Source organism: Drosophila nasuta, chromosome 2R, assembly GCF_023558535.2.
Source record: "Drosophila nasuta strain 15112-1781.00 chromosome 2R, ASM2355853v1, whole genome shotgun sequence".
NCBI lineage: Eukaryota > Metazoa > Arthropoda > Insecta > Diptera > Drosophilidae > Drosophila > Drosophila nasuta.
In genome coordinates, this window is record NC_083456.1 from 14,751,965 (window position 1) to 14,763,999 (window position 12,035).

Sequence of the window (12,035 nt, forward strand, 5' to 3'; positions counted from 1 at the left end):
TTTTAGAGTTGTTTCTAAGATGGCGACGAAAAAAACGCGTCTTATGTGAATGCAAATGCTGCAATCATAACAACTTTAATTTTATGCCAATAAATGTGCGCTAATTTGACACAAAACTATTGAAAAACAGTGCTGAACAAGTGCAGATTATTTTACATGTGAAATTTGGTGCGAAAGTTTTGTGAAAATGGCCACAAATATGTATCGAGTCGGAGGTGAGAAAATTTTTTTTCCATACTCGCTTTTCTATCATCTTTCGTTATCGGCGCCGTCTCACTGTTTCGCCTGCCTGCTCGTTTTGTGTGCGTATGCGTGTGTATGTGTGCGCGTGTGTGTTCATGTTTGTAAATGTATGTGTATATGGGACTCCAAAAGTAATGAAATAATGAAAGTGCATTAAAATTATCAAAACTACACACAAAATATTAATGTAAATCGTACCGCACGTTTAATGCTTGTTATCATCGAATGAGATGATATAGGAATATGTATTTTAATGCGCCCTTTATTTTTGGCAAACAATTCGTTTTGCCGACACTCGAGAGTTTTAACAACGTAGACGATTTTTTAACAGCGCCACAGCGCGAGAAGCGGCAATGGAACATCAAGTCGACCGGTTCGAGGAGTGAAAAGAGAGTGAAGAGTGTGGAGTGAATTTCGGAGGGGGGTTATGTGTATGCCAACCAAATTGTCGCAGCTGCAGCAAGCAAGTGTTTTTGTACAATGCTCTCATATATGTTTCTCCGATAAGCATTAAGCACTGATGATGTGCTTTATATGCGTGTATGTGTGTAGGGTTGGGGATAGTGATGAAATGGAATTGCATTGGCAAAGTTCGCCACCGATCAACGTGTGTGTGAGTGCTGCGTGTGTTTTTATATGTGTGTGAGTTTGTGTAATTGAAAGTAGATTTCGTTACTTTTTTGAGTGTTTTTTTTATTTTTTTTTTGACCCATCGTGTTTTCTTATGCTAATGACTTTGCACTTTTGGCGCAGAATCTTTATACAAGCACTCATCTTATTGCAGTTGGCAATTTGACTTAACCAACCAAGCGATGACGTTATTTTGTTGTCTTCACCTGCATCATGCTTCTTCTTGTTCTCCTGTTAAATGTAAATGAACTGAAAATGCGAATACCTAATAAAAACAATCAAAATAAATAATAAAAAATTACGTATGCTTAAATTACAACGTTTTTTACGATGATATTTTCTTTCTGATTGTGAACGCGTTGCCTTCAGAATTTTTTGGACTTCATCAGCGCTTTTGTTAGTCATTTTTAATAGCCACACACATAAAGTCACACATATACACTCATACAAATACAAACAAATGTCGTCGCAGGCGACACTTTCTTTTTCATCTCTTTTTGTTGTTTTACAAAAACACATCAACCAAAAATGCAAAAGATACATTTTCCTGCCTTTTATTTTATGCCTGCCTTGAGTTGCCGCTTGATCGCTGCTCTTTTTTCTTCTTTTTTCCTTTTCTTTTGTCTCGTTGTTTTCTTTCCTCCTCTCTTCTATCGGCTTTCGTTGTTGCCGTGGTCAAAACCCAAGCAACGGTTTCTGCGACAGGTTCCGCATCGTCGCAGTCGGCGCGCTCTGCTCGCGTTCAGCAGCCCCCTTCCCCTTGTTTTCCCCCTCTTCTTGATGCTACTGCCTCGCCTCGATGGATGGATAGATGCCCACATTTGTATTTAATTGACCAACGCGCATACTTTTCATTGTACTGTGGCCGTAATTAAGCGGCGTGTCCACCACAAGCAGCGTAGCAAAGAAATGCTGTGATTTTACACAAATCATAAAAGCATAAACGGTGACTACTCCATAAATATTGAAAATAGTCAAGTATCTAATAAGATTGTTGAATCCTGTTGCCCTATTGGAACTATCTAATTAGCGTTTTTTGCACTCTTAAAAGTTATCGAATATCTTAATCTTCAATCTGCGATTATTCTATCTTAGAAATTCGTGAGTTCGCGTAGTCACAGGTAACCTCAATTTTACTCATCTCTAATAGTCTGATGCCTGCATACATGTGTATAAGCGTGTATGTTGTGTGCGAATGTTCGTACGCGTTCGTATGCTTGTGCTTATGCTGGTGTTGGTGTGCGTTGCTTCGAATGGATGCGTTTGCTTCCATTTCGCTTTGATAATGAATGATTTGTAGCATGGTGTGATGTGAAGGGCGAGGTGAGGGGGCCTGCAATTATTCATCCACTGCAGTAGCAGCACTTCATATTTCAACCGTAATTGTTACTCAATAATGCAACACTCGTTTTATTTTGTTGACTACTTCCAGACTACGTGTACGTGGAGACAGCGCCGAATAGTCCCTTCCTGATACGTCGCATCGAGGAGTTGAATAAAAACCAAACAGGCAATGTGGAAGCAAAGGTCATGTGTTTCTACCGGCGTCGTGATCTGCCCAACCCGCTCGTACAGCTGGCGGATAAGCACCAACGTAAGTAAATTTACTGAAAACAAAATAGAAGAAAATAACTAGAACACAACAAATTCCTCCCAATTTCAAAACGTATGTGTAAGTTTTGTATATTTATAAGTATTTATTTTGTTATCCGAGAGCTAAGTGAGGTTATGTTATGAATAGTACTTGTCGCGACCGTCGAATAAGAGTCGTAAGCCAAAGCCAAAAGCGCCCCCTACAGATCCTGAGCACATTTTCACCACAAAAACCAAAGCTCAGTCGTCGAAGGCGCACGGTGGGAGGTGAAGTACACCACACCCCAAACCCCACCACACCGAAACCAAAACCGAAGCTGCTTCTGCCCCCACCACCCTTAGCATATGCCTGTGTGCAATGTGTCAAAGCATGGCCCACCCAACAAACACACACACACACACCCACTTAGCAGCAGTAGCAAAAACAACAGCAACAACAATAATAAAAGCCGACATCAAGAGCAACAAGAACCGCAATGACAACAACTGTAAAGCATACAGCCAAAGCAAAGAGTAAACGGAATCCGAGCATCCGTAGCTACAAAAACAACAAGAAAAACAACACGAAGCACATAAGCATAATATGTGTTGAGCTGCACTGTACTTCGATGTTGCTGTTGTAGTTGTTGCTGTTGTTACCGTTTTTGGTTGCTGCTGCTGCCCGACAGGCGGCGCCAGCCTCAATGTGGGAATACTAGGCAGCACTAGGTAGATAGGTAAGTAGGTAGACTGAATGTCTACCTCTGTGCTCTGAGCTCCAACTCCTACTGCTGCTATACTCACGTTTGTGTGAAAATTTTCATGAGGCAGCCCTGTTGTTGGTTGTGCTGCAGGAACAGCATCGGAAGGAGCCGCGCTTTGCATTCTCCATTCATGTATACATACACACAGAGAGACAAGGGGGAGTCCGCCCAACAACTAGCAGTCATCAGCTCAGCATGGACAGACCAGACCATTTCGCTGTATCTTCATCCCAAAAAGCATACACACACAACCCCCAATCGGTGGGGTTGGTTGGTTTTGGTTGGCTTGTGCCACTCGAATTCGATACGTGACCCAACGAAAATGCGTTTTTCCAACGCGTCCTCCCCTTCCACCTCCCCTGGCCCTCTTTTCCCGGGGCACATATAGCGTCGACAATACCCATTAACGATGGAGCCCTTCATCACATGCCTCACCCCAGCTACCCCCAAGCTACATCTTTTTTTAAGCTTGACAGCTTGCTCCTTTACTTTTTTTGAGAGCTGCAAATTCTTTCGGCGTGCGCTGCCTGTTTGCAGCCTAGCTGCTAATCATTCATTTAAAAATTAGCACACACCAAACTACACCACAAATAATATTATATTCAAGCGTGTCAAGAAGCGAGAAAAAAAAACGACAAAAAGAAACAAACAAAAAACTCAAAGCTGTACACTGGCCACGACAACACGAAAAAAAACTGAAATACGCGTGGCTAAGCAAGGGAATGGGAAACGGGAGCAAAGACAGACAGTGGCAGCCAACAAAACGCACACGCCTCCATCTCTATCTGCCAACCCCTGCAAGCCGACCGCGCACTTACCAGACTTTATGTTTCCTATCTATGGCCACCAAACAGTTGCCCACCCCCAACCCCAAACCCCCATGACTCCCCCTTGACTAGCTTATGCTGTGATGCCGCCTCGGCTGCTGTTGCTTCTTCTTGCTCTTTAGCTATAGTATATAGTATAGTACACCTACGTAAATTCAGCAATGCACCCACAACCTTGTGTAGAAGAAGAAGATAGGGTGGGGTGGGTAGGGTTGGGTAGCGTTAGGTCTCTGCGACGAACTCCTTAAGAAGACAGCCACCACCACTCACCCCACCCCGGATATACATAGACTAAACCACCCGTTACCATCCCTTCATGATGGCTTGTGTGGGCTGGCGCGCGGGTATTAAAAATAAATTCAAAAAGTTTTGTATTTATTTTGTTGGGCTTTCGTTTGGTGGGCAAACGCGACATCTTTTAGTGAAATTACTTTTTGTACTTAACCTCACTTGAAACTCCGCGCTGCCAACTTGTTTGCAGTTTTGTAGTCAAAAGTACTATAAATGAAGCTTCGCCCTTTCGCTTGCTTGTTAACACATTCTCTCACTCATATTAACATTGTAAATATTATTAAATATATATATATATGCATATGTATGTTTGTAAAATCAACATTTCCCAACAAAAAATCACCTCTCACTACAACACTCACTGAAATACCTACCTTTGATGATGATGCAGTGGCAACCGCTGAGGATTCACCGCTGGCAACTAAACTGAAGAAAACCTGGCTTCGAACACCCGTGGGAGAGGAGCAGGCGGCGCAAGCTGTGCTCGATCCTTCAATAGGTACAAATTCTCTCTCTGGCAAAGCAGTTATTACTAAAATCAATATATCATTCATTTTTATGTTGAACGTAGCTAAACAATTTCTTTTGAGAATGCACTTTCGTTGCAACATTTGCCTTTAATAAATCTCCTCATTTTTGTCATATTTTATATATAGTAGTGACTATTTATGTATAGTAGTGACTTCTTATTTATTTATTGCTATTATATAATAGATCAAGCTTGGTACTGACCTGGGCAATGTTCATGAACTAAGCATACAAAAATGTCACTTATTACTTATTATTACTTAAAGTATTCTATTTAGAACTGAATATTAAAATGTATGCGAATTGCTTTGTTTTATGTATCGAATTCGTTTGTAGTAAATTTTGTCGAGTTCATGAACTAATTTGATGATGTTAGTACCAACCTGTAATGTAGTCTAGTTACCAACGTCAAATTTGGTCATGCAATGGTTGATTGTTTCTAAACTTAGCCCTTATAATTTTAGTGCTCGTATGTAGCATGTCTAGAGCAATTGAAATGCACTTATTCATAAATACATGAATTGATTTGTTTTCAGCTGCACTCGAAGAGGAACGCACCAGCCCAACGCAAGCATCAGCCGGCGCCACTACAGGCAATTCCAGCACCAATAACACTAACAATAATAGCGTAGCAAGCGGCGGTGCTGCTGGTGGCGATGGGGAAAAGAGCGAAGCGCTAACCAGCAAACAGCGATACCAGATCAAGCATCGAGAATTATTTTTATCGCGACAAGTTGAGACGATACCCGCCACACAGATCCGAGGGAAGTGCTCCGTCACGCTACTCAACGAGACGGAGTCATTACAAAGTTATCTCAATAAAGACGTGAGTTGTGTAGTGTCATAGCAATTGAGATTTAATTTTCCCGTGTATTATATGTGTTTAATTCACTATAATTTTTATTTTTATTTTTTTGAATTGCAGGATACATTCTTTTATTGTTTGGTCTTCGATCCGAATCAAAAAAACATTGCTCGCTGACAAGGGTGAGATACGTGTCGGCAGTCGCTATCAGTGTGATATACCCGCCAAGCTAAAAGACACCGCCACAGATGAACGCAAGCTTGAGGAGCTCGAATCATTGGTGTGGACGCCAGAGCACAGTTTGACCGATCGTAAGATCGATCAGTTTCTCGTTGTCTCACGTTCCATCGGCACCTTTGCCCGCGCCCTTGACTGCAGCAGTTCGGTGAAGCAACCTTCGTTGCACATGTCTGCAGCAGCCGCCAGTCGAGACATAACCCTGGTAAGCAATCGACATCATCTATTAGCATTATAATCATCTTGCTAATTATATGACGTTTCTTTGATTTCAGTTTCACGCTATGGACATTCTGCACAAGCACGAATATTCTATTGAGGAGGCCATGTCTTCACTAGTTCCTTCCACTGGGCCAGTACTCTGTCGCGATGAAATCGAAGATTGGAGCGCATCAGAAGCAAATCTCTTTGAGGAAGCGCTCGATAAATATGGCAAGGACTTCAATGACATACGACAAGATTTCGTAAGTAAACTCTTCCCTTATTCACCACATGAATTTTTAATGATAAAGCCTTACTTGTTTTCGCTTAACAGCTGCCATGGAAAACGCTAAAACAGATCATTGAATACTACTATATGTGGAAGACCACCGATCGATATGTGCAGCAGAAACGCGTCAAGGCTGTCGAGGCGGAACTCAAGCTCAAACAGGTTTACATACCCCAATATAATAATAATGGTAAAGGCAATGGTGCCAACGTGAAGGCGGGAAGTGGCGGTGGCCAAGGTGGTATCTATAATGGCACTACCAATGGTGGCGCAGACTTGTCCAACAATGGCAAACCGTGTGAATCATGCGGGACAACAAAATCATCACAGGTACTGCGACTCATTGATTTTGATAAACCATATTTATTTACGTAATTTTTTTTCTTTTAATTTCACAGTGGAACTCCTTTAGCAATGGCCACTTGGCGTGTCGTCTTTGCCAAACATGTTGGGACTATTGGCGAAAGTATGGCAGTATGAAATCGGCACACAAAGGCGATGCCAACGATGGGGAGGCTAAGAAAAAAACAGCTATCACTGCAACACCAGCAGCAGCGTTAGCATCGACAGGCGCCACAACCGTGGTAGATCTTAACGATGATGAAAAAGTCAGTGATCTAAGTAATCGTCAATTGCACAGGTACTACAATTAATAAATTAAACAAAAAAGTTATGATATTAATAATTTTGTATTATGCAGATGTTCTATTGTGAACTGTGGCAAGGAGTTTAAGCTAAAGACGCACCTGGCACGTCATTATGCGCAAGCGCACGGCATTGCCATTAGCTCCGGCTCGCCACGACCAATAATGAAGACGCGCACTGCCTTCTACTTGCACACAAATCCAATGACGCGTGTAGCTCGCATTGTTTGTCGAAGCATTGTTAAACCGAAGAAGGCGGCGCGACAAAGTGCATATGCAATCAATGCGCTGTTGGTCAAGCAGGAATGTAAGCATTAACTCTTCATATTTAATTTAACCATTATTTCATTGAGCTACTTTTGCAGTTACGAATCGTATTAGTGGCAAATCGCAAGCGGAAATCAAAAAGATGCTTTTGCTCAAGCCCAAGGATCGTGGCAGCGTCACAAAAATTGCAAATCGTTTGGGTGCACCTGGCAGTGGTCCTCACGAATGGTTGGTGCTAACACCCAAGGATAAAATGCCGCAGCCCGTTGTTGTTTCATTCCCAAAGCCGCCCAAAGCTCCAGACGGCAGCTTAGTCTACGAACGAGTACCCAACAAAACACCAGATGTTGTCGCAGTGCCTGTTGCGGCTGACAACAAAGAACTATCCATAATTCCAGCGCAAGCAACGTCTACGATACGCAAGCGTGCCCACGAGGAACAACAACTTAATGGTACCGAAGGTATGTGTAGTTTCGTTTTTCATCTAGAGCCGTTAACTAATTTTGCTGTCTATATTATAGTAACCATTGTGCCCAGCGGACCACCTGCCAAACGGCCAAACAAGGATCCAATGCCCTCGCACTGCCCCAGTCCGGAACAATTTGCTGCAATGATGGCGGCATCAGGACAGCCACTCTCGAGACATCACGTAAGTTTTGTTTACTATAATTGTTAAATTTTCAAGATGCTGACTGGTTTTTTCATTTGATACAGCTTAACGGAAAACAAAAGATCGCGCAAATGGCACGCGGTGGCAACGGACGCAAGCAGGTCATTAGTTGGATGGATGCACCGGACGATGTTTACTTTAGAGCCACAGATGTACACAAGTAAGTTACACTTAGATTACTAAGTTCGTAAATTTACACATTAACGCTTGTGTTTGTTGCAGAAAAACACGAAAAATACTCTCAGCTGTGGACCTGCGTCGTGCAGCGCGCAAACCATGGCGCTCACTGCCCATCAAGTCAATGGCCCCTGAGCCGAGCAGCAAACCTATTGAATCACAAATCGTTATACTGGACTGACCGTCGACGGCCGAAACATCAGCGAAAATAAGCGCAGCAGCAGCGGCAAAGTTGCTGTCATATTCAGCCAACAGATTTGAACAGCATCAGCAGCATCCGCCATTTCCATATACAATGGATGCATTGCTAAACTAGTGACTCAGATTCTGTCTTTTAGTGGCTTGCCATGTACATACAAACATAAATAAACCCCGCATACATACGTACACACATACAGATCCACAAAACATACTTACATACATACATACATCTAGTGTAGGCAAGAGTTACTGCATCACTATATGACGTTGGTACCCCATTTTCACTAAAACAGTAATCCAACCACTGACAACAAGAAAAAACACTTTACTAGCGCTTAAATAGATGTCTTAAAAAAAACAAATAGTAAGATAATAAGTGTTAAGATCTAAAGCAATAGTAACACACACCGCAAAACAAATCAAATATTTATTCATATTTTACATAATTTTACAATTTTTAAAATCTCAGTATACCGTACACAAAAAAATAACTACACTGCGACATTGGACATGTATGAAACTCAAGGAATAAATTCATTGATTCTATATTAGATTACGTGTAGGCATTTTTAATAATATCGTTCCCTGCATTGTCCAATTTTTATTTTTTACGTATATATGTAAAATATTTTAACGTCCTTTTTAAATTTGTAATTTCTGCAGTTCGCCTTCAGGTACCAAAAAAAATTTAATTTTGTTAATCTAATGTTTGTTGCATGCTAGCTAAAACCAGATACGTAAATTTGAAAATCAAAGGCCTCCATAATTTTGAAATATTTTTCACTCAAAATTTGATGATGCAAATAACAGAAGAAAGATATTTTAAAATTGATTTAATGCTTTAAGTATCAAAACAAATGGAAATCTAACCTTGTTATTAAATGTGACGTGCAAGATTATTTAAAAAATTAATTATACGCTGTAACTAAAACAACAAAACGGGAAAAACAACCACAAATTGTACAGTAAATGGGATAAAGTTTATAACTTCGAATACAATTTATTTTCATAATTTATATACAAATTTCAAATTAATACTTTAAAAGCGATACACAATAAACATATGACAGACAGAGACACATACACAAGTATAGCATATTATTTAAGCCTATAAATGCATTAATAAGGAAATAAACCACATAATATACATTTATTAATGTATTGAGCATAATATAACATAATAATATAACATTTACGATTTGGCAAATGACAAGTAAAACCCAAGAGTAGATCAGCATTGAGAACCCAAATGAAAACAAAAGTAAAATACAACAAAAAATCAGCAACAAAAACATTTATAAATAATGATTATAAAGAAATTCTAATTGTAAGCCAATCTATGTATTTTTAACTTTACAATTTAAGTAATTTTGTAAAATAAAAAATTCTTTAAATTAAAAAAATTAAGCGAGAAACACAAAAAAGGGAAAGAAACCAGCAAATGATGTCAGAAAAACGACCACAACATACAATATGTTTGTTTAGAAATACAAAATCAAGAGTGTATGCATGCTGCATATAGTAAGAAGTAAACCGAAAGTCAAGCAACAGAAGCAAATCAAACAGAGCTATATACATTATTATATATACATACCTATATATAAATATATATATATACAGTATAACAGTATCAAATCTGCGCATTGCACGATACAATACGCATATAAATTTTTACAATGCAGGAAGCAAGAACGCTGGTAGTTTGGCGGGGAGGGAGGGACAAGAAACCGAAAAGTTTTCCAAATAAAGTTTTAAAACTAAAAATTTTCCTACAAAAATATATTCATATATTCAACAATTTATTAACACATAATGACAATCACTTTACAAATCTTTCTTCAAATAAACGTAGTTCTATTCCGCGAAACTGGCAATGCAAAGGGATGCATTTGTGCCGCCAAATCCAAAGGAATTCTTCAGAGCAATTCGTCGAGATTGGTCCTCTGGCCAATTGCAGGTTTTTGTCACCACATTGGCATCCACGTCCAAATTCTCAACATTAATCGATGGTGGCAATTTATTCTCCGCACAAGCATGTACCACAAATAGAGCTTCTAGATTACCCGACGAACCCAGTAGATGACCATGAGCACCCTTTGTGGAGGAGACGAAAACGTTGGTCTTGTGTTCTCCAAAGACACGACTAATTGCATGAGCTTCAATCCTATCTCCAGTCGGTGTTGATGTGGCATGTGCATTAACATAGCGAATATCCTCTGGTTTTACACAAGCATCGGCAATAGCGCGACGCATGGCCAGCGTGGCACCAGCTCCATCCTCGCTGGGCGAGGTGATGTGATGAGCATCGCCTGAAAGTCCATAGCCCAGCAGCTCGGCCAATATGGGAGCTCCACGAGCACGGGCGTGCTCGAGCTCTTCCAGCACCAACACAGCGGACCCCTCACCCATCACAAAGCCATCGCGTGCCTTATCAAAAGGTCGCGAGGCCACGGCGGGGTTATCATTAAACGCCGTACTCAGTGCGCGTAACCTACAAAAGCCAGCAATCGATAGGGGGTCTATGCACGCCTCTCCACTGCCAGCAAGCATCAGGTCCGCGTCGCCGTTGCGTATAAAGCGCATAGCATCTCCAATGGCATGGGCACCGGTTGCGCAAGCCGTTGACACGGAATGATTGGGCCCTCGCAGGCCATGTCGCATGCTAATATGACCACACGCCATGTTCGGAAGCAGTCTTGGTACAAAATATGGACTGACACGATTATATCCACGCTGTAGCTGCTGGAATGCCCCGTACACTTCGGACAAATCAAACATGCCCATGCCGACGCACACTCCGAAACGTTCCCGCTGCTCTTCACTCAACTCCTTGGGTTGCAGCCGTGATGCGGCCAGTGCTTCGTCCGCTGCAATGACGGCGAATTGTGTGGCAGGACTCATGAGTTTAAGATCACTTTTCGTCAGATGTTTGTCGATCTCAAAGCGTTCTCTTGATATTTGTGCGGCAACTTGGCATGGCAGTCCCTTGAATTCAGCTCCTAGCCGGGAAATTGCCGATTCCCCTGCCAGTAGACGTTGCCACGATTCGGCTGCATTATTGGCCAGTGGAGTAACGGCTCCGCTACCAGTGATGACCACTCGCCGGCGAGTGGCTTGTGTGGATGCTCTGCGAATTTGTGTTAATAAGCGCATGTTGTAACGACAAACGTAACAGAAAATTTATGCGGACAATAACAGAAATCAGCTGATGGCCAATGTGGCGTTGCCAGACATTTATAGCTTGCCACATGCTAGTGATGAGTCCGTGTCGTGTTTTTATCTGCTATACTATCTCAAAGATAAGAGAGCTTAATATTTGTACAAACAAGAAGATACTTATTCAAAAACAGAGGAACTAAGTAATGGAGCGTGGGAAAATAAATGTAACCTTTGAATTACTTACTTTACTTTTAAGTATACAATTAATATTCTTACAAAAATTTTTTTTCTTTTGCCGATTTGCGGTTTAACTTTCATCATTTAATGAATAATTGTCTTTGCATTATTGTATTTATGTTATCATCTTGTTGACCATTAGTCGTATATGCCCAATCAGAGATTTTGAATGCGAGCTCAAAGAAAGATGATAAAAACCACTTTCTCTTTGCTTGCTTTAAGAGCGATATACATATTTGCATAATATAATTCTCCTGGTATCTCCTGGCACGAAGTATGTATAGTTGTATCTT

General features: G+C 41.0%; 2 protein-coding genes across 2 annotated transcripts; one reads left to right on the top strand and one right to left on the bottom strand.

The window, feature by feature from the left end:
• On the top strand, positions 1–9,927 carry LOC132787597 (metastasis-associated protein MTA3). Its single transcript, XM_060794750.1, is given in 14 exon segments — positions 1–215; positions 2,306–2,467; positions 4,719–4,826; positions 5,392–5,681; positions 5,781–5,819; positions 5,821–6,102; positions 6,173–6,361; positions 6,433–6,717; positions 6,786–7,027; positions 7,088–7,338; positions 7,397–7,759; positions 7,820–7,947; positions 8,013–8,128; positions 8,191–9,927. Coding segments are annotated over 14 exon segments (2,754 nt in total). The 5' UTR covers positions 1–187; the 3' UTR covers positions 8,462–9,927.
• A 188-nt stretch (positions 9,928–10,115) lies between these two features.
• Positions 10,116–11,557, bottom strand: LOC132787599 (3-oxoacyl-[acyl-carrier-protein] synthase, mitochondrial). Its single transcript, XM_060794753.1, has one exon. The coding sequence runs from the start codon at positions 11,497–11,499 to the stop codon at positions 10,201–10,203; it is 1,299 nt and encodes a 432-aa protein (XP_060650736.1). The 5' UTR covers positions 11,500–11,557; the 3' UTR covers positions 10,116–10,200.
• Positions 11,558–12,035: the final 478 nt, after the last annotated feature.

Excerpts from the sequence above, each read along its gene's own strand:
- LOC132787599 (XM_060794753.1), bottom strand. The coding sequence starts at position 11,499 with ATGCGCTTATTAACACAAATTCGCAGAGCATCCACACAAGCCACTCGC.